The 26,052-nt window shown below is 38.0% G+C and overlaps 1 protein-coding gene across 3 annotated transcripts in view; it reads left to right on the forward strand.

The window, feature by feature from the left end:
• The window catches only part of GPR156 (G protein-coupled receptor 156), an 83,286-nt gene that overhangs the window by 26,697 nt on the left and 30,537 nt on the right, over positions 1 to 26,052 (forward strand). For all 3 annotated transcript variants that reach the window (XM_077884300.1, XM_077884299.1, XM_077884301.1), the window contains exons 2-3: positions 3,188 to 3,660; positions 3,935 to 4,071. In XM_077884300.1, the coding sequence (XP_077740426.1) occupies positions 3,568 to 3,660; positions 3,935 to 4,071 (230 nt within the window). In that variant the 5' untranslated portion in view covers positions 3,188 to 3,567. The remainder of the gene's footprint in view (positions 1 to 3,187; positions 3,661 to 3,934; positions 4,072 to 26,052) is intronic.

The following is a 26,052-nucleotide window of genomic DNA, read 5'->3' on the forward strand; positions in this document are numbered from 1 at the left end:
TATCTGCTATCCAGTGTCTGAAAAGGGCAGTTTCATATATTTTGTCTAGTTTTCAAATAGTTTACAGTAGGAAGGCAATTCCTATAGCAGTTAACTCTTCATGAAGCAGAAGTCCCATCAACTGCACAACTTTTTAAAAGACAGTAGTTGTAGGACTAGTTTTTCAATGGCCAGAAATAATGTGTAGAAGAATAGAAGGGATTTTATAGAAAGACATGGGATCTTTCAAAGTCATGAATCTGTAAAAGACTATCTTGCACTCGAGATGTAGCTAATGCAACATCTGCTTTCCTGATCATAATAACTGGACAGGACTCTGTAATCTGCCAAATAAATTGTAAGCCCCACCCATGTGTGGTCTTGGGTCTAGCCCAGACAGTTTACTTCTAGAGATTTTATGTATGGGGGCAAGGGCAAGGGTTGCTCTTGGAGGAATCTAGCAAATCTTTCTTTTTGTGCCTTACGTCCTGTATCTATCTTGTTGTCAAATCCCTCACCATTATCCTATTTGGCACACTATTCCCCACTCAATTTCCCAGTCACTCGACACTTTTTGAAATCATTTCAACTCTCCTCTCAGTGACTAAGCCGTTCACTGTTTCACCAGATCCTCGTTTCTGAATCTCTAAATGTGTGCTAATGTTGGAGTTGAATGCCAGCCCCATGGCAGTATCGTGGTATATAAGTTCCTACACTAGATATCTATGGACTGAATGGGGACCTAGCACTCAAAGTTCCATGACAGCGATTTCAGTCTGTCCAAGGGAACCATTGGAATTTATCCTGCAGGAAATTTGTGTTCATATAGACTACCCCATCATGTTAATAGAATCTCCCGAAGATAATTTGAGCTTAAGATTGTTAGCACTTCTAGGATCCAGTGTCAACTAAGGTTTCTCAACTTTAGCATTATTGGCATTTGAAGCTGGATAACTCTTTGTTGTTTGGACTATCCTATGAATTGTGGGATGTTTAACAGCATTCCTGGCCTCTATATACTGATGTCAGTAGCACCCTGTCTCAGTTTTGATAATCATAATATCCAGACATTGCCAAATATTCTCTGCAAAATTGCTTCCCTTGAAAAATACTGGTATAGAGACATTATTATGTGCCATACTCCAGGGAACTCATAGAAGTTAAGCTCAGGGAACTTAACATGAAGAAACCCATCAGGCCATTTGGTGTCCTCTTGGAAGAGGTCAGTTTTGAGAGTTTTCCCATCTATGGTAGACACTGGATGGACATGAACCTTGGAACATAAACTCCTATGTTCAAGTGCTGCCTCTGCAAATGTGAATCCAGGTTCTCTACCTCTTTGCTCTTCAATTTCCTTATTTGAAAAGGAGGAATGGGGGAAGCCTGGGTAGCTCAACATCTGCTTTTGGCTCAGGGTGTGATACTGGTCTGGGGAGTGAGTCCCACATTGGGCTCTCTGTGAGGAGACTGCTTCTCCCTCTGTCTGTGTTTCTGCCTCTCTCTGTGTCTCTCATGAATAAATAAATAAAATATTTAAAAAATAAAGATGAGGAATGGTGTTGTTTACCTTACATGACATTGTTGTAGTAAGGATAAGATTTTATACACACACACACACACACACACACACACACTCTCTCTCTCTCTGATGTATACTTCTATATGATTTAAGGATAAACTAGTATGAACTTAACAATGGTTCAAATATAGGTATATTTATTTTCCAGTATGATTAAAAGGGCAATATAGGAAAAATAAATATTTCAGCCTATCATGCATAACCTCTCTTTGGCTTACAATTATCATTGTCTGCTAGAAAATTCCATAGGGGATGTCTAAGTTTAAAAAGAGGAAAAGGAAAAAAAAGTAGTCTTAGCAGCAATAAAATTTCAACCAAATTAGGATGCAAATAGCCATGTTTGTATATTTAGTTCTTAATTTTGCATTCAGTGATTGGACAGTCTGTACAAGAATTTAAATGTCTTGAAGGGAGATAGTGGCTTTTAGTTCTCTTGAGATTTCATTGTAATGAACCTGGTAAATAATTCAGGAACATATGAGAGGCCAATGAATGGGCAACACCTGGTGCTATATTGTTCATGCCTAAGCATGCAGAATCCAAAGACGGCATTCTATACCTGTCACTATTGTTCTGGCTTAAACACAAGTTCTATGTTCAGTGGCTATTGAAATAATAATAATTGATATTTTTCCTATTTCAATTTTCCTCCATAATAAAAAAAAACTTTGCTAAACTGTTTTAGAAACATAAAACAGAAGTGGCACCCTCCTTTAAATTCCTATTGGTAAAATTTGCAATCTGTTTTCTCTATCGAGGGGTAGATTGCTTTAAAGAATCAGGAACAGGTCTACCTTTTCTGCTGAGGCTAATCTGAGCCTTTCTGCATTTCTACTTTTGTTCTGTAAATAGAAATTCTTTTTAGATCACAGTATTTATATTGCAAGTATCTTCTAAGAGAATAACACTGTCCTCTAGCCACCCATTCACTCTAGAAAATTCCTAGAGCTTCGCAATTTCCCTCCCTATTACCTGAGTAAATTCTCCCACTTCTAATAGTCTACAAATGTGAAAACAAACAAAACCTCTTGGCAAAGGGCTTGTGTATCATTCTAGACCCCTGCTGCCTGGACATAGAAGGTTTCTCCACTCACTGAGTGAACAAGAACTCCAATGACTGAAAGAGATTTCATGCAGACAGCATGGGGCATCCAAGGCCACTGCCACTCAGGATCAGACACAGCTTAAGCCATGAGTTGCATGGAAAGATCTTGGAAGGACAGGGGATTTTGCCGTAGGGAATAAAAGAAGATGGACCTCACATGTTTAAACTACAGTTCTTATAGGGCTAGGTCAAAAAAAGGATCTGGAAAGATCTGGAAAGAAACTGTTGAACTTTATAAATGGTTAGATGAGCTTTGTCTTTGTTTTTAAAATGTTTTTATTATAGAGGCTTAAAAATATATTGATTTAAATATATGTTAAGCCATTGTTATATATAATAAAGTACATATATAAAATAAAAATATAACTGTATAATTAAAACATATAAAATAATATTATTAAACCTCTGCAATAAACCATTTATATGTTAATATATAATATATACTTTGTATTATATATGTTTAATATATTAATGTGTGCGTATATATATATATATATACACACACATAATTTGTTTGTTAACAGGTTTAATTGCCTTCCTTTCCTTCTGGACCTGTGTGAGAGTACTTGGAGCAGTGACTGCCATCTGGTGGCAAGCCAGAATCATCACTTTGTGTAATCTAATGGTTACTAAGATGCCCACTCTTGACTCACATGATATGCACTGCCAGCAAGGCACAAGAGGAGCCTGGAGGGTGTCTGATGAAGGAGACTAGTGAAATAACCCTTCGCTTCCACCTGAACCAGTTGTTCATCCCAGAATCTGAGCCAAGAGCCGGATCCAAAATGGTGCCTATAAAGAAAAGATTTGAATTGTTCTTGTGTTTTAGTCTAAGATCTGCTGGTTAACAACCAGCAGGTAACCAAGACTGAATAAGCGCACACCAAAAGGGGCACGTGATGACATGGAGCCTGAAATAAACTGTTCCGAATTGTGTGACAGTTTTCCTGGCCAGGAGCTGGATCGGAGTCCTCTTCATAATCTCTGCAGGACAATTGTGAGTGAATAGTCATAGAATGTCAGGGCTGCTCAGATATACATGTTGTTCTTATTGTTGTTACTATTAGTGGTGGTGGTACAGTGGTAGTGGTGATGGAGGGGGAGAAGGAGGAAATGAAGAGGAGCAAGAGGGAGAAGAGGGGAAGGAGGAAGAGGAGAAGGAAATGTTCATGCAAGACATATATTTCCCAGCTTTGGGGATGATGGGGCAGTTCATGTTTGATCTATAAAAGAGTCTCATTCCTAATAGCTTCTCTTTATTTTATTCTCAGACCTCTTCCCACTACAGCGGTAAGACCATTTCTTCATTATCTCCTGTCCTCTTGGGTATTGTTTGGACCTTTCTCAGCTGTGGACTTCTTCTAATAGTCTTCTTTCTTGGCTTCACCATTCGCTGCAGGAATAACAGGTAAGCAGCCCCATACCTAGTTTCTCATCCTCATTGGCCTGAATCATGAATCCCAAAGTGTTAGTATCATTTTGACATCATGAGCTAGTAGGTAGTATCAGTAAAGCTTTTCTCCTACTGTGGCATTATGTGAGAAGTTCCCCTGAAATCATCCTGGCCTTGCAGTACAGGTTCCTCTTCAGGAAAAAAAATCTAACCCAGTATTGTGGCAACTACTACAAGAATATCCAAATAGGAGAATGAAGAGTCTCTCCTCATAAAAGAAAGTATGATCCTTCTGAGAAAATTACAAATTTGGAGTTTCTTGTTTGTTTAATCAGTTTAAGGATAGACTTTAATGATTCATCAGTTGCATATAACACCCAGTGCTCATCACAACAAGTGCCCTCCTAATGCCTATCACCCAGTTACCCCATACCCCCTCCCCTCTCCCCTCCAGGAACCCTCAGTTTGTTTCCTAGAATTATGAGTCTCTTATGGTTTTCCGGCTTCTATCTCTGTTTTCATCATAGAAAATGAGGTATTTGTATTAAAAACAGAGAGCATGTAGAGAAATATTCCAAAGCAACATTAGAGTCTGTGGTAAATACAATTGGAACCAGACTAGGTGGGCTAAGATTTCTGAAAAATAGTGAATCCCTACTACTTGGCTGTTCTGTTGGATAAGTTCTGGCTGGTTAGAAGGTCACTGGCTCATCAGGGTAAGGCTCCCAGGGCTGGCAAAATAAATAAATAAATGAAGACTTTTTCTGAAGGGAGTTGCAAAATTCCGTCTTCACTGTAATTGGATTCTTCCCTCAGGGCCCACCCTACCTCTCCCATGCCAACACTCTTTACCATCATCCTGCCCCTACTGTCTCAGGCTGCAACCTGAGAAGCCCTGCTCCAGCTCTCTCTTTGTGGCTCACAGCTAAATTCTGGATGGAGCCCACAGCAGATTTCAACCTCTCAGAGAGGTTAAACTTGTCTAGCCCCACTTCAACTGTATACTTTGTGATGATCACCTGTGTTCCATTGCCTGGGTTTGGCACTCAGAGGAGGGTCAGTGAGTTGAATTTCTCTAGCAGGCATTTTGGGGCACCACTGGCCATTTGAGGCATGGAATACATGGCATTGTTAAATAGCAGTAACTGGATCTGCTGTGTCAACCTCAGCATGGCCGTGACGCATGGCACTCAAACCTTAGTATTCCTCTGATGGTTGCCCCAGCCATTTTCCATTCTGTTCCTCAGATTCACTAAGCCTACTCCCATCTCAAGGCCCTTATGTTCTCAATGCCCAACGGTCTTCTCCAGATCTCCCTGTAACTAGTTCCTTCTCATCTTCTAGATCTTGGCTCAAATATCACCTCTTTAGAGAAACCTTCCCTTATCACTGTATCCAGAGGTAGCTTGTCTACAGAATGGCCATTCAGCCCCAGTATCTCATTCCTATATATTATCACCCTGTTTTATTTTCTTCATACCAAGTATAACTCTCTGATATTATCATATTTATTGATTTGACTGTTTATTGTCTATATATCCCTTCAAAATGTATAGCTGTGAACACAGGACTGTGTCATGTTCATCACTGTCTCCAACATTTAAAACAAACTCTGGAACATAGTAGGTGCTCAATAAATATATTTTCAGTGACCCTGGGAGGAAGGATGATAGCTACTGCTAAGAGAATGACTGGGAAAATCATGCATTTCAAAGTTAGAGAACTATGGAGTACAGTCTTTTCAGCTACAACACATTTCTCTATTACTATAGTACATATTAATACCCAATTGGCAAGTAAGAAAATAATATCATTGGTTCATATGTAATTTTCCCCCAGCAGATCAGTAGTTTAAAGCATTCAGGGGCAAACCTTCCTACAATTAAAGAAGGAAGCCTTAAGCTAAGAATATTGTACTACCAATAACTGCACAAATAGTAGTTGGCTTAATGGCTTTAAGAACAGGTATAGGGATCCCTGGATGGCGCAGCGGTTTGGCGCCTGCCTTTGGCCCAGGGCACGATCCTGGAGACCCGGGATTGAGTCCCACGTCGGGCTCCCGGTGCATGAAGCCTGCTTCTCCCTCTGCCTGTGTCTCTGCCTCTCTCTCTCTCTCTCTCTCTCTGTGTGTGTGTGACTATCATAAATAAAAAAATAAATAAAAATTTAAAAAAAAGAACAGGTATACTTCCTATGTTATGAAGCTCTGTGATGAGCTGTAGGAGTAGATGGAGAAGTAGAGAAGATATATCCCGTGTGTTTAAAAACAATTGATTGTTGAATGTCCTCAAGTACCTATGCCTTGTAGATTTAAGGTTGCAAAAATCAATTGTGATCTGCATACAAATGGTGGTAATTGACATTTGCTGAATGCTAGTATTTTGATTGGATAATCATTATTTTTATTAGTATTTTGGTTACAAAGTTAAATATGTTTCAACTGTTATGGCCCCATACTATTTCCCCATAACCCATTATTTTTATACACAATTTTGTAGAATGCAAGGTTTTTAAAGCATTTATATATCCTGTTAAAGTAGGAACACTTGTAAAAAAAAAAAAAAAAAAAAAAAGTAGGAACACTTGTAAACAGTGTTATAGTAGAAACACCTATATTTTTTTCATTCCATTGAAGATTTTGATGCCTGTCTTGCTTGCAGTGGGAGCATGACTTGGCATAAAGAATAAAATAAGAGGCACTGTGAATAAAAACACATTTTGCAATCAAGTAGCTTACAAGTTCAGACAAGGAAAGATAAAATAGCCCAGTTTCAAAGTGCTTTCCTAAATAATAAGATTTGTTCAAAGGTGCAGCAACACAGATGCTTCATTTCATTCAGTTCTTTGGTCTCTCCATTTGTGAGTGTGAGTGTGTGTGTGTGTGTGTGTGTGTGTAGTGCCAGAGGAAGAAAATTATTTTAATAAGATATAAATATTATAGTAATGTTCAAGTTCAGTTGTAGATACTACATTTTTGATAAAAATTTTAGATGTAGGGGTGCCTGGGTGGCTCAGTGGTTGAGTGTCTGCCTTCGGCTCCAGTTGTGATCCCAGGGTCCTGGGATCAAGCCCCGCACTGGGCTCCTCACAGGGAGCCTGCTTCTCCTTCTGCCTGTGCCTTGCCTCTCTCTGTATGTCTCTCATTAATAAATTTTAAAAATATAAAAAAAAACTTTTAATGTAGTCTACAAGAGAAAATTAGTAAAGATATAGAAGACTTGAATAGCACTGTCAACCAACTTGACCTAATTGACATTTATATAATCCTACACCCAACACCAACAGAATACACATTCTCTTCAAGTACACATGGAACATTTACCAAGATAGATCATATTCTGGGTCATAGAAAAAGTCTCATTAAATTTAAAAGCATTCAATTCATACAGAGTATGTTCCCTGACTACAATAGAATTAAATTAGAAATCCATAACAGATAGAACTCTGGAAATTTTTGAAATATTTGGAAACTAAATAGAACACTTTAAAATAACTCATGGTCAAAGAAAAAGTCAAAAGAGAAACTAGAAAGTATTTTCAAATGAATGAAAATGAAAATATAACATGTCAAAATTTGTTGGATGCCATTAAAGCAGTACTTATGGGGAAATGATAGCACTAAACTCCATATTAGAAAAGGAGAAAGATCTACTTTATGAAACAACAAAAAAGAGCAAGTGAGTCCCAAAAATAAGCAGAAGAAAGGAAATAATAAAGATGAAAGTGGAAACTGTTGAAATAGAACAACAACAACAAAATCAGGAAAAAAACATGAAACCAAAGCTCTTTATGAAGATCAATAAAATTGACCAACCTCTACTTCAAATGATTAGGAGGGAAAGAGAATATATAATTACCTAAATAACAAAGGAGAGGTGACATTACCCAAGATTCCACAGATACTAGAAAGATACTAAGGTAATGTTAAGAACAACTGTGGCAGGCAGTCTCTAACATTTCTGCATTAATTCCAACCTCCTGATAGTCACACTCTTGTGAAATCCCCTCTCTTTGAATATGGGCTGGACTTACTGACTTGCTTATGTGATATCACTTTCTGGATAAGGTTGCAAAAAAGACTGTGTCTTCCTTCTTGGATCTCTCTCACTCTTTAACTTGCTCACTCTGAGGGAGGCCACCTCCTTGTTGTGAGCTACCCTGTGGAGAGGCCCACGTAGCAAGCAACTGATTTCTAGTCTATATCCCTCAAGAACTAAGGCTTACTAACAGCCATATCAATGAACCTGAAAACAGGTCTTCTGAGGCCTGCTAACAGCAATGAGCATGGAAGCAGATTTTACTCCAGTTGAGCTTTGGAAAATTGCAGCAATGGATGGCCCCTTGACTGCATCCTTGTGTGAGATCCTGAGCTAGAGGCACCCAGCTAATCTGTGCCCATATTGTTGAAGAAATGTTACCAGTTTTACAGAACATCTTCTGAAACACTGAAAATAATGGAGCATTCCCTAATTCATTCTATGAGGACAGCATTACCCTGATATCAAAACCTAATAAAGACATTAGAGTAAAAAAACTCTATAAATTAATACCCCTCATGATCATAGGTCTAAAATTCTAAACAAGATTTCAACCAGTTGAGTCCATCCAAATACCAAAAGGATAATACATCATGACAAAGTGAGTTTTATCCCAGGAATGAAAGATTGAATTGATATCCAAATATCAGTCATATAATTCATCATATTTACCAACTTAAAACAATGATCATCTTTCTAGAGAGAGAAAGATTTTGACAAGATTCAAATACAGAGAGAGGCAAGGCACAGGCAAAAGGAGATTCAACATCCATTCCTGATAAGGTCTCAACAGACTAGGAATAAAAGAGAACTTCTTCAACCCAACAAAGTACATCTATGAAAAAAACTATAGCTAACATCATTTTTTAATGGTAAAAGACTGACTGCTTTCCCATTAAGATCAGAAACAAGATAAGGTGTCCATTCTCACCACTTTTATTGAACAGTGGAGACTTTAGCCAGTGCAATAAGATAAGAATAAGAAATAGAAGGCACCTGGTTTAGAAAGGAAGAATTAAAATGGCTTTACCCTCTATTAACCTTATTGTGTATGTAGAAAATTCAGTAGAATCTATTTTTTAAAGAACTACTAGAACTAATAAATGAGTTTAGAAAGGTTGGAGTATACAAGATCAAGGAACAAAACCTAGCTGTATTTCTAAATACTAAAAACAGACAATTGAAAAGTGAAATTAAATGTAGTGCCATTTACCATAACATCAAAAATATGAATATTTAGGGATAAATATTATAATGCAAAATACACACTAAAGACTACAAAATGTTGCTAATCTAAAAAATACTGTGAAATACTTAAATGTTTAAAACTATAAAACTGCTGAGAGAAGTTAAATCCTAAATAAAAATATATAAATAAATAAATACTAAATGAGAATTACTGTGTTCATGGGTTGGAAGAGTCAATATTGCTGATTCTCTCTTAATTGATCTACAGACTAAGCCCAATTACCATCACAATCCTAGCTGATATTTTTAAAAAGATTTATTTATTTGAGAGAAAGAGAGTAGGAAAAGCAGGGGAGCAGCAAAGGGAGAGGGAGAACCAGACTCCCCACTGAGCAGGGAGCCCCACATGAAGCTTGATCCCAGGACCTTGAGATCATGACCTGAGCTGAAGGCAGATGCTTAACCAACTGAGCCACCCAGGCACCCCAGCTTTTTTTTATATAAATTGGCAAGCTAGTTCTAAAATTCATACAGAAATATGAAGGACCTAGAATAGCCAAAACAACTCTAAAAAAGAATACTAAAGTTGGAGGATTAGGACCACCTGATTTTAAGACTTATTTTAAATCTATAGTAATGAAAGTGGTTTGGTATTAGATACAAATACACATAGGGCATCTGGGTGGCTCAGTCAGTTAAGATCCAACTCTTCATTTCAGCTCAGGTCCTGATCTCATGGTGGTGAGATCGAGCCCCATATTGGGCTCTGTGCTTAGTGGGGAGTCTACTTCTCTCTTCTCTTTGCTCCTCCCCCACTTGCACACACACACACACTCTCTAAAATAAATCTTAAAAAAAAAAAAAAGGAAATAGACATATATATCAACAGAACAGAATAGCATTCAGAAATAAACCTACCTGTGGTGCCTGGGTGGCTCAGTGGTTGAGTGTCTGCCTTTAGCTGAGGTCATGATCCCAGGGTCCTGGGATCAAATCCTGCATCAGCTTCCTCGCAGGGAGCCTGCTTCTCCCTTTGCCTATGTCTCTGCCTCTCTCTTTGTGTCTCTCATGAATAAATAAATAAAATCTTTAAAAATAATAAATAAATAAACCTACTTGTATAAGGGAAGCTGCTTTTCAACAAATGTGCAAAAGGAGGTCAGCGGAGAAGGGACAATCTTTTAAACAAATAGTGTGGCACAAATGGATATCCACATGCAAATATGAACTTTGATCTACATCTTACACCACTTTCAGAAATTAACTCAAAATGGATCATAGATCTGAGAAAGCTAAAACTAAAATTTCTCAAAGAATCTATAAGGAAAATGTTGTGACCTTGGAATAAGATATCTTAGACATAACACTAAGAGCACAAACCATAAAAGAAAAGAGTGATAAATTGGACTTAATAAAAATTTAAAACCTCTTCTAAAGAAAATATTGAGAAAATGGGGATCCCTGGGTGGCTCGGCGGTTTCGCGCCTGCCTTTGGCCCAGGGCGCAATCCTGGAGTCCCGGGATCGAGTCCCGCGTCGGGCTCCCAGCATGGAGCCTGCTTCTCCCTCTGCCTGTGTCTCTGCCTCTCTCTCTCTCTCCATGTCTATCATAAATAAATAAAAATAAATCTTAAAAAGAAAGAAAATATTGAGAAAATGAAGAGAGACTAGAAGAAAATATTTGCAAATTATGTATCTGATAAAGAACTTATATCCAGAATACATAAAGTATATTGAGAATTCAGTAATAAAACTATCCAATTTTTAAAAAGAGAAAGATTTGAAGAGACACTTCAACAGAATACATACGTATGGATGGCAAATGAGCATATGAAAAGAGGTTCAACATCATTAGTCATTAGGGAAATGCAAATTATTTTAAAGATTTTATTTATTTGACAGAGAGAAAGAACATGAGCAGAGGAGTGGGGCAGAGGGAGAGGGAGAAGCAGACTCCCTGCAGAGCAGAGAGCTGGATGGACATGGGGCTCAATCCCAGAACCCCAAGATCATGACCTGAGCCAAAGGCAGGTGCTTAACAGACTGAGCTACCCAGGCACCCCTGAGATGCAAATGTAAACTACAATTAAATGCCACTATACGCTATTACAATGGCTACAGTTTTTAAAAACTGACTAAGCCAAGTATTGGTATACATTGCTGGTGGGACTGCAATATGGTACAACCACTTTAGAAAACAGTCTGGCAGTTTCTTTAAAAGTTCAACACACACCCTACCCTATGATCCAACCATTCTGCCCTTTGGCTTTTACTCAAGAAAAAATAAAACTATGTGTCTGTACAAAGATTTGTACATCAATGTTCATATCAGCTTTATTTTAATAGCCAAAGATTGGAAATGGAAGAACTATCCATCAACAGGTGAATGGATAAACAAATTAGGTATATCCATATAATAAAATACTACTCAGCATGAAAAAGAATGAATTATTGATACTTGGTACATCATGGATGAATCTCAAAGTAATTATGCTGAGTAAAAGAAGCCAGGCAGAAAAAGTTGCATAGCATAGAATTCCAATTATACAAAATTCTAGAAAATTAAACTAATCTGTTATTAACTAATCTGTAGTGACAGAAATCAAATAAATGGTTGCCTGAAGATGGGGGAGTGGCAGGAAGGAGGGATTACCAAGGGATGTGTGGAAACTTTTGGAGGTGATGGATATGTTCATTACCTTGATTGTGGTGTTTCATAGATATTTACATATATCAAAACTTACCAAATCATGTACATTAATTATGCACAGTTTATTGTGTGGCAGTTATATTCAATAAAGCTATTTCAAAATGTAGTCTACAAACATTCTTATTTTTCTGAGAAGGTTCTCATGAAGGAAAAAAAAGTATACTATATCTCGTGTCCTTCTTCAAAGGGCCCTGCTAAGTGATCTAAAATCTATCTGATAACTGTACTAGATATTAATGACGATTATGGGAGAATGCATTTTTTTTCTAGATTCCCCTTACAGTTTAATAATCACTTAGCTTGGAGGAAGTAGATATTTCAGGCCCAAAGGCTCTCCTAGTACTTCTTATGTAATTTATAAAATAAGAGCAATGTCATAAGTTCTATATGAAACTAAACTTGTTCAATTAGACTTTTATTCCAAGAGCTTATCTCACTGTCCTTGTGATAATGAATATAGATGTTAGTTCTTATATACATATTGTTATTTCTCAGAATTGAAAGTGGCATTTGTACAATAACCCCCAGTATCTTGGATTTTACTGACTGGGAAATCAAGAAATTTGAGTAATAAGAAATGTCCGGGGATGAGATTTTGCTGTACTTGCAGGTTAACAAGTTAACCCATTACTGTCTTGTAGATGCTAGCAAAAGACGTGAGACTCAGGCTTTGTGACAAAATACTTTATTATTCATGGCAAAAGCAGTAGTCAGAGCTTCATGTTGCATTTGTGCTGGTTCTATGCCCCCAAGTCCCATGAGGACGATGCAGGGCCCTTAATGGAGGCATGAATACATAGGGAGCTGTCATTAAAGGAGAGGAACCTGAACCTGAGGAATTCCCTATTTTTACAGTGAGTCATAACAAGCCTGATCTTTGGGGAGAGAGGTTACCTCAGTAAATATTTGCTGAGCTGCACACCTACTGTGCTCAGGATTTTGTATAAAATGTAATTTAAGTATTCCTGGGAGCTTCAGATGCATCACCCGGGTGGAAAAATATGAGTAAATCAAAAAAATACATTCTATTTTTTAAAAATAGCTTTTCAAAAAATAATGACTTGATGCTGGGATAGCTATGCTCTTTCCGTATTGATTGTTTCAAGTCTCTCCTTTTTGTGGTTTGAGTAATTGGAGCTGAAAGAAAGGTGATGGGGAAGAAAGGACAGCAGTTGGCATCTTGTTGGATATGAGGAAGTTTGCACTCATATTGTGCTCTACAAAGATTTTTGGTATCTTCTCTGTAATCTTTAGTTTGATGGTTATTGGCCAAGAAAAAAGATCCAGTCAGGATAAAAACCACTCGTATAGCTGATTTAGGGATAGGGTTGCAGAGCCTGGGACTGAATTGAGGCAGTGACAGAAGCAGATCTTTCAAGAACTTACCCAAAAAGAAAGCTAAGGTTTATAGTTGGGAAAACAAAAACAAAAACAAAAAAAACCTCCTATCCATCATCAAAGGATTGAGCATAGAGCCAAAAGTGGTATATCATGAGGCCAAAAGCCACTGGCATTCAGGAATGGTGCTGGAAAAGAGGTGAGAAGCAGAAATAAGGTGACAAGATAGATCTAGGATTAGGAACCCAGATGGGGTTTTCTTGGGTACTGGCTGGGAGATGGAATAGGGGTCCTCAGCAAGAAGTTAATGAGGCAGCATCAATCTTAATGGATAGGACTGTTTTTTACACAGTCCTCTGATGCTGTTTATCCATCCTATAGTCAGGCCTAAATCACTATGACCGCTAGATGAAATTGATACATACCCCTTTGCATACCCACTCTTACAGTTAAGCATGTCATTGACCCATCACAGCTCACTGGATTGGAAAGAAGAAAGCACTGTCTCCCTTAGCTTAGATAATGAGCTCCTTGAGTTTAGGACCACGTCTTATTAATCTCTGTATCTCCATTGTGCCTAGACTATACTCCATGTTTCCTGAATAAACAAATTAAGTGAACTAGAATATAGACTATGACAATAAAGGTAATTTCTTAGAAGATGGATGTTTTCATCCTTTAACTTTAATATGGTAGCAATTTTATATAAAATTGTGCCATAGGTAAGCAATTGCTTTCCATTGTTCTTTTCTCTCCCTCATAGTGGTTGTTCCCTGCAGGAGCCCAAGAAATGACATCCAGAGCCTCAGTTTCCCATTGCTCCTGTCTGTGGCCTTTTACTCTAAATTATCCTTTCAGTCTTATCATACCATTAAAATCTGTTTGCTTTTGATACCCTATTGGCCAGAGAGTGATGTATTTTTAGAAGGCCTTCTCATAATTAAGTTCTTAAAAATGTGCCTCTTATTTTAACAAATATTTATTGAATTAGTCAACAGTCTGTCGGGTACTGTTCTTGGTGTTGAGATTGCATCAAAGAGCAAAGTAGCCAGAAAATCTCTTCCCTTATGGACCTTGCTTTCCTACAGAGGTGACCAGGCAATAAACAAAATCAACTGTCAAATATATGGAATTTTAGTGATAAGTGCAGGAAAGAAAAGTAAAACAGGGAAAGTGAATGGGAATATCAGAGTGCTGGCTGCTATTTTGGAGTTTGGTCAGGGAAGAACTCACTGAGAAGGTAATATCAAAAAGCATAAAAAACAAGTCATGGGGACACCTGGGTGGCTCAGTAGCTGAGCATCTGCCTTCCTCTCAGGGTGTGATCCCAGGGTCCTGGGATCAAGTCCCACAGCAGGTTCCCCATGGGGAGCCTACTTCTCCCTCTGCCTATGTTTCTGCCTCTCTCTCTGTGTCTCTCATAAATAAATAAATAAAATCTTAACAAAAAAAAAAAAAAAACGAAAGAAACAAACAAGTCATGAAGTGAAAACCATTCCAGAATGATTTTCTGGAATGGCATTCCAGAATGGCAGAAAGAACAGAATACTCAAGGTCCATGAGGAAGGAATGAGGACTAATGGGGCTGGAACTGAGTAAATGAGGCAGAAAGTAGAAAAAGATGAGGACAGAGAGTTAAGGGAAAGGGGGAAGATCATGTAAGGCCTTATAGGTCAATGTAATGACCATGGCAGTACTCCAAGTATTATGGGGAGCCACTGTAGGGTTTGGAACTGATGAATGACATGACCTGACTTACATTTAAGAGGAAAACTGGCTACTTTGAGAATAGATCTTTAACATTTGAAAGAAGTACCTATAGCATTCCCTTAGATAAAGTCATGTTCCTTGAGTGCCTTAATTCTAGAACACAAATGGCTAAAAAGTGGAATTTAAGACAACTTAACCAGCCCTCAAAATGGCGTAAGCCAATTAATTGCCTGTGACAAATCCCTGTATCTCCAACTGGTTCTGTTCTCTGACTGAACCCTACTAATACTAGGAAAAAATATGCAGTATCTCTACATAGGAAATCATAAAACATTTTTGAGAGAAGTTAAAGAGGTTCCAAATAAATAAAAGATACATTATGTTTACAGATTAGAAGATTTAATATTGTAAAGATATATATCATTTCTCCCCACATTGATATATGGATTCAATATAACTGCAATACAGAGCCAACTTTTTTCCTTTTTTGGTGAAACCCAACGCAAAATTTGTGCTTCAAAACACCAATTGAGAAAATTAAAGGAACTCACAGAATGGGAGAAAATATTTTCAAATCATATATCTGACAAGGGACTTATATCTAGAATACATAAAGAATGCTTACAACTCAATAATAAAAAAGACAACTCAATTTTAAAATGAGCAAAGAATCTGAATAATCATTTCTCCAAAGAAGATCTGTAAAGGGCCAATAGGCACATGAAAAGATGTATGACATCATTAGCCATGAGAGAAATACAAATCAAAACAAAATTAAGATACCACTTTATACCCCCCTAACATGTCTAGAATTTAAAAAGACAGAGAAAAACAAGTGTTTGCAAGGATGTGGAGAAATTGGAACCTCATATACTGCTGGTGGGAATATAAAATGGTACAGCTGCTGTGGAAAATAATTTAGCAGTTCCTCCAAATGTTAAATGCAGAGTTACCATATTATCCAGTAATTAGATGTTTGAGTATATGCTCAAGAAAATGAAAATGTATGTCCACACAAAAACTTGTACATCAGCATTCATCATAGCCCAAAAGCAAAAACCCTCAGCCTGTCAGGGTTCTGTAATTGAAAGAATCATGGATAGGAAGTGGTAATGTCTTCAGGGGACTTTGAACATGAGGACAGAATCAACTTCCAAATACCTTATTTACGTAAAATCAAATGTCCACATGTGTTCAACTGCTTCACTGTGATAGCCTTTCTTACTTTGACTGTATTACTGCATCAAGATTTGTTTTTAAGTTTTGTTTTCTTTTGCTTTTGTAAATGTAGCTGAGCATTGAAATTTTGCGTAGTTTGGATGCTAACAAGATTAGACAGTTATATGACATTAATCACTTTTTTATCCTATTCTATGCCTAGTCTATCTCCATCCCACTAAAAAGCTTGCTTTTTGGAAAGGGGGTGTCAGATGGCAAACATCTCTCAGGCATTTTGAATTTTGCCATTTCGGTGGTGAAAGATGCTATTCTTTCGTGTTTCTGTGTTGGGTGTTGGGAGGAGGTGGTACTCAGGATGCTAATCTATGCACACTGACCTTTGTTTCTATCCGACTGAGCAGATGTAGGAATTAATCACTGTCACTCCTGGATGCTGTGGCTGCAGCTGTCCCCCACTGCCTTTCTGCCCCTGATAGATTTATTAGTGTATTTGTTTGCTAGCAAACATGCCTCAGCACAGAAGAACTGGCAAATTAGAGAAGCTTATCTGTGAATATAGTTTTCTAGAAACATCTTTTTTCCTATACATCTGTCTATATACTCTAAACTCTTTAAAAGAAGAAGAAAAAGAGAAAAAGAAACAAACTGGTAATATTGTTTATGTAACAACTGATCAATTATTTCCCATCCTGAGAAATTTCACATCAGACTAGTATCCTACAATTGCAAAAAACTATCTTCTAACCTCTATCCTCTTCTTTTTGCAACCAGGACTCTCCCTTAACTCCCAACTATTAGTTTAGTACCACTCGCAGAATCTGGGCATACTTTGACTCCAGGCACATGAAAATAAGTGTTCTAAATTAGTACTAAATTCATTTTATAGCAGGCCCCACTACAACCTTCAGAACATAATTAACACTCTCTAGACCCCAAGCATCCCCAGTACATAGATATCCCTGCAGCCTCACCAAATCTAACCCCTGACGATATTGACACTAGCTGGGATGGAAATCAAAGTAGCCACAGCCTTTTGGACACTGGGAATTACCTCTAAAATCCAGTATAAATTTCCAGGGCCTGGTGTATCTATTTTCATTTTACCCTCTTCTCTCTACCTGGTCGGGTCTGCATGCTCCAGGTGAGAGGTTTAGGAGAAGCAGCCAGTGCCTATTGGCAGTCTGTTCCTTTTTGGTGGGCCCACTACCTGCCAGAATCTGAAACCTCCACCTTAGACATGTACCTTAGCCTTTCTGATACCAACCCCTCACTCCTGGGACTTCTGCTTATTTTCTGCACTCTCTGACCCTGCTGGATTCTCTCTCACAATTTACTCCTTTGTTGACTCTTCCTCAGAATGATTCCAGGTTTTAGACATCCTTGCATATTCAGTCCCTAAATCACTAGTACTTTCTTTACGTTGATGCTCTTAGCATCTAATTTATGTGTCTTAATCTTATAAGTCTGCCTAGACTCCTGAATTCAGACTTGTCTGGCATAATCTTTTCAGCCACCTTTTGAGCCCCATTTCTGGTGGTCTTTCTGTTTCTGACAGTGATACTAAGTGCTTTATTAAGACAGGTTGATCCTTTAGACGTCAGTCTTAATGATTGGGCCCACCTCTCAGAAAAAGAGAAATGAGTAAACCAAGTGTTTGTCAACAATTGAGTGGATAAATAGAATGTGCTGTATACATACAATGGAATATTATTCAGCCTTAAAAAGGAAGGAAATTCCAACACATGCTGCAACTTGGATGAACCTTGAGGACATTATACTAAGTGAAATCAGTCAATCACAAAAGACAAATACTGCACGAATCCACTTATATTAGGTATCTAGCATAGTCAAACTCAAAGAAACAGAAAATAGAATGGTGGTTGCCAGGGGCTAGAGAAAGGGAGAAATGGGGAATTTTTTTTTTTTTTATTGGGTACAGAGTTTCAGTTAAAGTTCAGTTAATTATGGTTTAATGAGTATAGAGTTTCTCTTTTGCAAAATGAAAAAGTTCTGGAGATTGCATAACAATGTGAATATACTTAATACTAATGAACTGTATACTTAAAAATGGCTAAGATGATAATTTTTATGTTATTATATGAAATTTGTATTTTACCACAATTAACCTTTTTTTATTTTAAAGGAAAAGAACAAAAACACCTATTAGTAATAACTCATTTTAGGCAAATAATCTATTATAGAGCTATTTCTTTAAAACCATTTTGTAGGGACGGCCTGGAGTCCCAGGATTGAGTCCCACGTCGGGCTCCCTGCATGGAGTCTGCTTCCTCTCTCTGCTTCTTTCTCTGCCTCTCTCTCGGTGTCTCTCATGAATAAATAAATAAAATCTTAAAAAAAAAAAATTTTGTATTGCTTACACCATCTCTTAGAGGATAATGATCATTCTTAAGTCACTGCCTGTTTTGTGATTTGTTGCTTTTATTTTTCATGTCCCAGATTTGCATATCTGAATCTTTGATATCCTCTCTTTCAAGTAGTCTGAGATTTCATTCTATCTTACCTCGGATCTGTGATTTAGTAGGTTTTGTTCACATCCCCATTGACCTTCCCCTTTCCAGGCTGCAGAATGGTCTGTTTTCATTCAGTAAAGACTGCCATTCCAGCTTTCCTTCTCTAGAATTTATTTACATTCCTCATATGACCAAGCCAGATAATTTATTATGGTACAATATGAGACTTTACCCTGAACTTTAGATTCTCAGAAGAAAGGGTAGGAGGTGGCCTAGTTTTGTGTAAGACTTACAACAAACAATAGTACAGTAGAAATGTTATGGCAAAGGGAATCTTACTCAAATCTCTATGGGTAAGAATTATTATTAGGTAATAATAGGGATATACTTGTTCTCTTTTTCTTTTGAGATACAGTTCACATACCATGAGGTTCACATTTTTAAAGTATATAATTCAGTAGTTTTTAGTATATTTACAAGATTGGGCAATCATCACTAATTCCAGACCATTCTTATTCCAAAAAAGAAACCTCATACCCATTAGCAGTCTCTCCCCTCTTTCCTTCTTCCCTGCAAGCCTCTGGCAACTACTGCTCTATTTTCTGCCTTTATAGATTTGTCTAATCTCAACAATACATATAATTGGAATTATACAACATGTGGCCCTTGGTGCCTGGCTTCTGTCCCTTAGCATCATCTTAGCATAATGATTACAAGACAAGGTTCATCCATAGAGACAGTACTTCATTCATTTTTATGGTTGAATAATGTTCTGTTAAATGGATATTCCATATTTTGTTTTTTCATTCATGATTTCGTAGATATTTGGTTGTTTCCACTTTTTGGTCATTATGAATAGTATGCTACTATGAAAATTAATGTACCAGTTTTTGTGTGTACATGTTATCCTTTATACCTAGAGGTGGAATTGTTGGGTTATAATATATTTACATAAGTGCTGAACTGCTTTCCAAAGTGATAGTTCTTTTTACAGTCTCACCAACAATGTATGAGAGTTTCAATCTCTCCACATCATTGCCAACACTTAATATTATCTGTCTTTTTCATTATCACCATCCTAATGGATATAAAGGGGTTTTATGGTTTTGATTTTACTCAGATCCTTGTGGTTTTGGTTTGCATTTCCCTGATGACTAATAATGTTGAGCATCTTTTCATTACTTATTGGCCATTTGAATATCTTCTTTGGAGAAATATTTATTCAAATCCTTTGACAATTTTTAAACTTAGATTATTTATCTTAGGAATATACTTAAACCAGTGATTTCTCAAAGTTGGCTCACATTAGAATCTCCTCAGGAGCTTTAAAAAATCCTAATGCCCATGTTTCACTCTAGATCAGTTAAATCAAAATATCTGTGGGTGGAATACCAGTGTTTAAAAAAAAATTCTTTCTAGGTGATTCTAATGTTTGGCAATCAGTGTTATAGACTAGATAACCAACTTGATGATACCAATATAGAAATGTTAAAGGCTTAGAAATTATGTCAGTTTTTAGGAATTGAACTAAATGTGAATTGTAGAAAGCCTAATCAGGTCAAGAGGCAGAGGTGAACTTTTTAATAAGGATTTTTTAAAATAGGAATTTTCCTATAATAGGAAGTTTTAAACCAAGGACACCAAAAATGTCCTGGCTGTGGTTCTTGCCTACTGTCTGGAAGTAGATCTTATGAGGTAACCATTGGTAAGCCAATAAATGTGACTAATCATAACACAATTAAATCCATAAGCCCAGAAAATTTATCTCAACTATTCAATGTTCAAAAGGAAACTATGACAAAATGTAAGTATTAACTAGGAGAAAATTGAAATTTAGGCTTTTGAAAGTCAGAAGGAGATTGAAGCCTATTTTAAGAGACTTTATTGGAAGTATAGGGAAAGAGTAACTGAAAAGAAAAAAGAAAAAAAAAATCCAAGCACTTAAAAATGTGACAGTCACCGTGGAGGGAAAATGACATCTCTCAAAGAATGTAGAATGCTCCCCAGAGGAAAGCAGGGAGCCCACAGAGTTTGTCAGGTTAGGTATGAAATAGGAAAAAGGACTTTGAGAAGCACCTTTGAAGAGAGTCCAAAATACATAAGAGGATTATTTAAATGGATTAAAAAGAAGAAGCTAGAATAACAGTGGAATCTTTTGCTGCTAATATAGGCCACAGGGAGTGGTCAGAGACCAAAAGACAATAAGACTAAACTAATTATGTGCCCCTGAATTTATTGAGAAAGATACTAGAGTGATTACCATACTGAAATTGTTCCCAGTAAATGGATCAGAAGTTGCTCAAATAGTTCTCTGTGTTTTGCATATTTCAAGTTAGGTCAACAAATGAATACTGACTACTTGCTGGAAACTGTTGATGTTCCTCTTGAGATTTTTGAAGTCCTCTAGAAGAAAGTTTTCCCTTGGTCATGCCTCTCCCTCCTCTTACCACCAAGCCTCTTAAAAGAGTGGCCTTTAAAAAAAAAAAAAGAGTGGCCTTTTACTAGCCACCTCCACTTTCTCACCTCCCATTCATTGCCTTGATTTTACTGAAATGACCTTTGCTGAGGTCATTAAACTAACTGATCTCTTTTTAGACGTCATCCTAGTAAGTCTCAAGCCATATAACACTTAACCATCTCCTCTGTTCCTCCTTTCTGAAAGCTTCTTTCCTTAACTTTACCATACACGAATGTCCTGACTTACCCTCTGCTTCCTCCTTAGCTGCTTCCACTGGCTCCTGCACTCCATCTACCCATTTAATATTGCTATCACCCTGAGTTCCAGTCTTCATTCACTTTTAAGCTATATCCCTCCCCTGGCCTTAACCCTTCTTGCAATATATACCCAAACCCTGCCTCTTTCAAATCCCATTTGCTAACTTTACAGTTGATATTTTCAGATGGATGTTCCTTAGTCAATTCAAATTCAGTGACCAAAAACCAGACTCAAACTTCACCATTAATCTTGCTCTACCACTGTGTAGTTCCTATCTCAGTTAAGAACATTACCATCCATCCACTCCTCATTCTAGCTTCCTTGGTCTCCCATACATTCAGTTAGTCACCAATTCTTAGATGTTAACTTCTCAAATATCTGTTTGTCTTCTGTTGCCCATCTCCAATGCCCAAGTGTAGCCCTGATCTACTTTCCATCTGGGTTATTGTGGTAGCCCCCTAGCTGATCTAGCCCATTTCCAATTGAGCTACTGCTCTCTTGCCAGCATTTTTTCCACAAACATAGACCTGTTTTCAAACATAGACTTCTACTGCATATACAACTCCTTAGATAAGCATTTATGATCTTTTGTAGTCTGGCCCTAATCTACAATTTCTGCTTATCCCCTTTAAAGTAAGTTGTGCTTTCATTATACAAGATAGTAACTGTTTCTTGAGAACACCACTACTTTTATCACCATGACTTTGTTTATGCTCTTCCTTGTTTCATGACTCTTCTCATTTTTCACCTCACAAACTTATATTTATCCTTTAAGACAAACTCTTATCCATCAAACTGTGGGTCCTGGAGCATCAGTATCTCTGGGAACTTGTTAAAAATACAAATTCTTGGGGCCCTACCCTAGACCCTAGTGAATCTGAAACCCTAGGGGATGATGGCCAGATTTGTATTTTAACAAACTCTTCAGGTGATTCTTAACCAATTTGAAATCTAAGAATCACTGTTCTAAGGCAGTTCCTTTATCAATGCCCATAGCACTTTATATATACCTATATTACTTACTGCATTGCTTCATAATCATATTTACCCATACAGTTCTCCATTTCCTCTGCTACAAATTGAGTCCTCCAAATCAAATACAATGTATTGTGTATTTCCTATCACCTGCTATAGCGTCTGGCACATAGGAGATGCTTGATAAGAATTCAGAGACTACAACATCAGTTGGCATCAAGAAAATACAAATCAAAACCATAATGAGATACCACCTTACACCAGTCAGAATGACTAAAATTAACAAGTCAGGAAGCAACAAATGTTCGCAAGGATGTAGAGAAAGGGAAACCCTCTTACACGGTTCATGGGAATGCAAGCTGGTACAGCCACTCTGGAAAACAGCATGGAGTTCCTCAAGAAACTAAAAAGTAAAGCTAACCTATGACCCAGCAACTAGGTATTTACCTAGTAAATGGTACTGTTCTTTGGAAAACAGTTTGGCAGATTTGTATAAAATCAGACATGTGCTCACTGTGTAATTCAGAAATAATACTCCTGTTTACTCCTAGAAAACTGAAAACACAAAACCAAATGTTTATAGCAGTTTTATTTTTAATAATCAAAAAATAGAAACAACCCAAACATCCTTTAATGGGTGAATGGATAAGCTGTGGTGCATCCATACAATGGAACACTACCCAACAATAAAAGGGATCAAGCTATTAATACATTGCTACAACTTGGATGAATCTCAAAGGTATTATGCTCAATAAAAGAAGTCAATCTCAGGAGGTTACACACTGTATGATTCTATTTATATTATATGCTCAAGAGATAAATTTGTAGTGATAAAGAACAGATGATAGGTTGCCAGAGGTTATAGATGGGGGAAGGGTATGACTATAAAGGGATAGTTTGATGGTAGTTTTGTTTGCACATGAAACAGTTCAGTACTCTGATTATGGTGGTAGTTGCATTAATCTGTATATATGATAAATTCATAGAACTACGCACATATACACACACACAGAACACATGTAAAAACTGGTGAAATTCAAAAAGAGTCTATACTTTAGCTCAGAGCATTGCACCACTGTCAATTTCCTGGTTTTGATAATGTAATCTAGTTATGTAAGATGTTGTCTTTGGAGGAAGCTGGGTTAAGGGTCAAGCTGTTTTGCAACTTCTTATTAGTCTCAGATAATTTCAAAATTAAAAGTTTTTTGAGGAAAAGAAAGCACAGGGATTGTGGTGAAAGCCTAATTAGAAAGCCCTCCTTGACATGATGTGAAATGGGGGCCTGGGAGAGGTGGGGAAGGAGAAGAGAGGAGTGGAGATTTCTACTTAGGAGACCAGTTGGTAGAAGAACTTGTCCCAGGCCTGTTAGCCTCTCTGCAGTTTGGGTGCTCACCCCTCCTCACCTGGGGGAGTGTGGGTTCTGGGGTGGAGAGGTAGGTGAAAGCTTCCTCCTCAGCAGCTTCCCACATGGGGAGAGAGAAGGGAAACCTTTCCTGGAAAGGCCTCAGTGGGAAAGCAGACAAAGGAGTATAAGGATTGCTCCTTCACAATGTTTACAAAACGTTAAATGTGTCAGTGGTGAAAGAAGACAGGCTCTGGAATCAAACTCTACTTCAAATCCCAGCCCTGTCTCTTACTAGGCATGTGACTTGATCACCTTATTGAACTTTGCTGAACTGAATCCCATCTCTCTATGTAAAAGTAGGGGTAATGACGCTGTGTATCTCAGAATTCTGTGAAGATTGCATTAGATAGTGTGTGTAGAGCCCTTAGCAACTGCCTAGCAAATATTAAATATATAATCAATATCGCTACTCTTTTTAATATCATTCCATATCATTGTCAATATTCTAAGATATAGAAAAAACATACATTCAAATGATTCTAACTACAATGTGATTTTTGATGATTCAGAGGTACTTCAGGATCCTTCAGTACTTCAAACTCATAAAGGTGTTACTTTCTATTACAGGCCTCTTATGTACTTTTTATTTTAGATATGTTATCTCTGACCTTTATGGCACTGGAGAGGATAAATATTATTTTTCCCATTTTCAGATAAGGAAACCACCTCAGCATAGTTAGACAAATCACCCACCAGACACAGCTAGTCAATCTAGTCAGTCTGATTTCAAACCCCATGCTTTTCCCACTACATCATGATGACCTCAGCGTTAATCCACAAAAGCTGCTTAAACACACACAGATTCTCTAACAGTTGTTCCTTTCACATCAGATTACAGGACAGAACACACAACTCCTATCACGCCTAGGGCAGGCACTTCCAGGCCCTGCTGGGACGAAAACTTGGAGACTCTAGGCAATGATGGAAACCAAGAGCCCAAAACCCATTGTAACACCTCCCCCAACCTGTTGTCTGGGGTTCCAGCCAGAAGGTAAAGTCAGGAGCCATGAAGGGAGCCCTGCCAATGTCCAAGGTTCAGGCTAGCACTCAGAACTGGAAAGGGCAGGCAAAGCCCAGCAGAAGGCACTGCAGAGTACTCAGGATTTCCTCTCTATCTTCTTGACGATAAATGCCAGCCAATGGAGCCTTTGAAGGGGCTTGTTGAGGAGGCAGGTAAAAACCCTTGGCCTACCACACATGCTACTGCTGGACATTAGAAGCCAGGGTCAAGAAGGCCCCTGGCAAAATTCATTATCAGTAGGATGGACACAGGGTCCCGGGTGGCCAGAGTAACCTAGGGGGGGAAGTAAAAGAATACTGGAGGGAACCAGGAGTCAGGACATCTGCATTAGCTGTCCCATTGTAGTCCCTATCTGGCTGTAAAACTGCCATGCAGGTCCCTTCCTTGTAAAATGAGAAAGTCGGGCCCAATCACTGGGTTAAGTGGTATTCCTCATGACCCTCAGACTCAAAGCCTATCCTAGGCAATTCCTGGGGGCAGAGTGGTAGGGAAAAAGCAAGTTGCACCTTGCTAGCAGTCTTCCTTTTTAGCTCTTTTAAGTACTAGACCTCTAAGAGCCTTCTAATTCTAATGATTTATCCAGGATAACAAACAGTTTCCACTAGGCTTAGGGTCCTACAGCAGGTACTAATGGAGAAAGCTAGGTAATTACAACCCAGTCCCAGCATCAAGAATTCCCAGATTCTGGCCCAACAGGGAGTGATTCCAGCAGCCATACCTGCCCATGTTTCCTCTCAGACTCACCAAGGCCCCAAGTTCTCCTGCCACAATCCTGAGGACCTGAAAGAAGCAAAAGGAGAGAAAGGAAACCTTCCCAGCATGGCTGGCAAATATTTTGTGCCTCAAAGACATCAATTTACATGTCACCTGGTAGACAATAGATAATATTTTGGTTTACAGGAGACTCTCTGTGATTGGATGTTTCGTGGGGCCAATTGTGCTTATGCTTTATGCTCTACTTAAAATCAGGGCATCTGCTGTGCCCTTGGGAAGGGCTACAAGTCTCCGGCTAGGAACTGCTCAAGGCCTTCCCCCACAGCTAAGGGGAGAAAGGAAGTTGAAATCACTGCTTCATAAAATTACAATACATGCCTACACTCTAGGGTCTGAGGTTATAGGAGAGAAGAGGATTTTAGTGTTTCTAGCGCTTTCCCCCTTGGCGTTTTAAAACACATTTAAAATATACTACAATTGCATGAGCCATGGCAAAAATATATTTAGAAACTAATCTTTTTTTAAATCGTGGT

This window comes from Canis aureus, chromosome 35 (genome assembly GCF_053574225.1).
Source record: "Canis aureus isolate CA01 chromosome 35, VMU_Caureus_v.1.0, whole genome shotgun sequence".
Lineage (NCBI taxonomy): Eukaryota > Metazoa > Chordata > Mammalia > Carnivora > Canidae > Canis > Canis aureus.